Source organism: Macrobrachium rosenbergii, chromosome 39 (assembly GCF_040412425.1).
Source record: "Macrobrachium rosenbergii isolate ZJJX-2024 chromosome 39, ASM4041242v1, whole genome shotgun sequence".
In the NCBI taxonomy this organism is placed as follows: Eukaryota; Metazoa; Arthropoda; class Malacostraca; order Decapoda; family Palaemonidae; genus Macrobrachium; species Macrobrachium rosenbergii.
This window is the reverse complement of record NC_089779.1, coordinates 39,135-40,449: the sequence shown is the minus strand read 5'-3', so window position 1 is coordinate 40,449 and position 1,315 is coordinate 39,135. Positions and strand designations below refer to the sequence as shown.

The 1,315-nt window shown below is 45.5% G+C and overlaps 1 protein-coding gene across 1 annotated transcript; it reads right to left on the bottom strand.

Moving 5' to 3' along the window:
- Window positions 1-348: 348 nt before the first annotated feature.
- Window positions 349-1,080, bottom strand: LOC136825589 (uncharacterized). Its single transcript, XM_067082172.1, has one exon. The coding sequence runs from the start codon at window positions 1,078-1,080 to the stop codon at window positions 349-351; it is 732 nt and encodes a 243-aa protein (XP_066938273.1).
- Window positions 1,081-1,315: the final 235 nt, after the last annotated feature.

Here is a 1,315-nt window from a genome sequence, read left to right as displayed (position 1 = left end):
TTAGCAACATCAGGTTCTTCACCTACAAATGTCAAGGGTCTAGAATTGATACTTGACTCCACCTCATGAAGAGTGGTTTCTAATTCACTCCTAGACAATGTCTTAGTGCCCAACGTCTTTCTCAACGCAACCTTCACTGATCTAATGAGGCGTTCCCACCAGCCTCCCCACCAAGGCGCATTAGGTACAATAAACTTCCATTGGGGGGCCATGGGGCCATAATGTTGCTTCAACAGGTTGGAGGCACCCAAAAAGGTTTTAGCATTGTCAGAGTAGAACACAGAAGGTACACCACGTCTAGCCGTAAACCGACAAATTGCCAACTTGCAATCAGTAACCGAGAGAGACTCAGTAAGCTCTAGGTGGACAGCTCTGACAACAGCACAAGTAAAAAGAAGAATATACAACTTCTTGAGGGAAATCAACACAAAATAAGGGACCAGCAAAGTCTAGACCTGTAACAGTGAAAGGAGGGGCAGATTTAACTCTTAACTCAGGAAGGGAAGCCACAGGCTGGGAACAGGCCTTGGCTTCACATCTACGACAAGCGACACATTCTCTGCAAACCCTCTTAGCAATCTGACGAAGACGAATGATCCAATAATTGTTTCGCAGAGTGGAAACAAGCACAGCAACACCAGCATGTTTAAGCAATCCATGCTGGAAACGAACCAACAACAAAGCAATGTAAGTACCAGGGACAATGATAGGGTGCTTACTCTCAAAACTCAATTTGGCATTCTCTAAGCGCCCCTTTATTCTCAGCAACCCTTCATCTAGATAAGAATCAAGTTTGACCAAAGGGGACCCCTTAGGGAGGGGTTGAGACAAAGCCAGAGCATTTATTTCTTTTGCAAAGGCCTCTCTTTGAGCACAGTAGAGCAGTTTGACCTTGGCTTTCATCAATTCTCCATAAGTCAAGGGACCACCAGCCTTAAGGGATGAAGCTTTACAATTACCAACAAATCTTAACACCCAACCTACTATATTGAGTGCCTTCGGAAAGGGCTGATCAGACTCAACAGCAACACAAACAGTGTGTTTCACATTGCTCTTCTCGTGTGAATCCCTCTCTCGCATCTTCCTTAAGTAGGAGAGATGAGGTGCGGAGCCAAGAAGGACCCACTAACCAAACATCAGACTGTGTGAGTTGCTCCGCATAAACACCTCTCGATATCAGGTCTGCGGGGTTGTCCTTTCCAGGTCAATGTTGCCAAGAAGATGGTGGAGTCAATCCTTGAATTTCCACAACTCTGTTGGCTACAAAGGTTTTCCATCTATTCGGTTCTCCTTTAATCCACGCTAGGGCAACAGT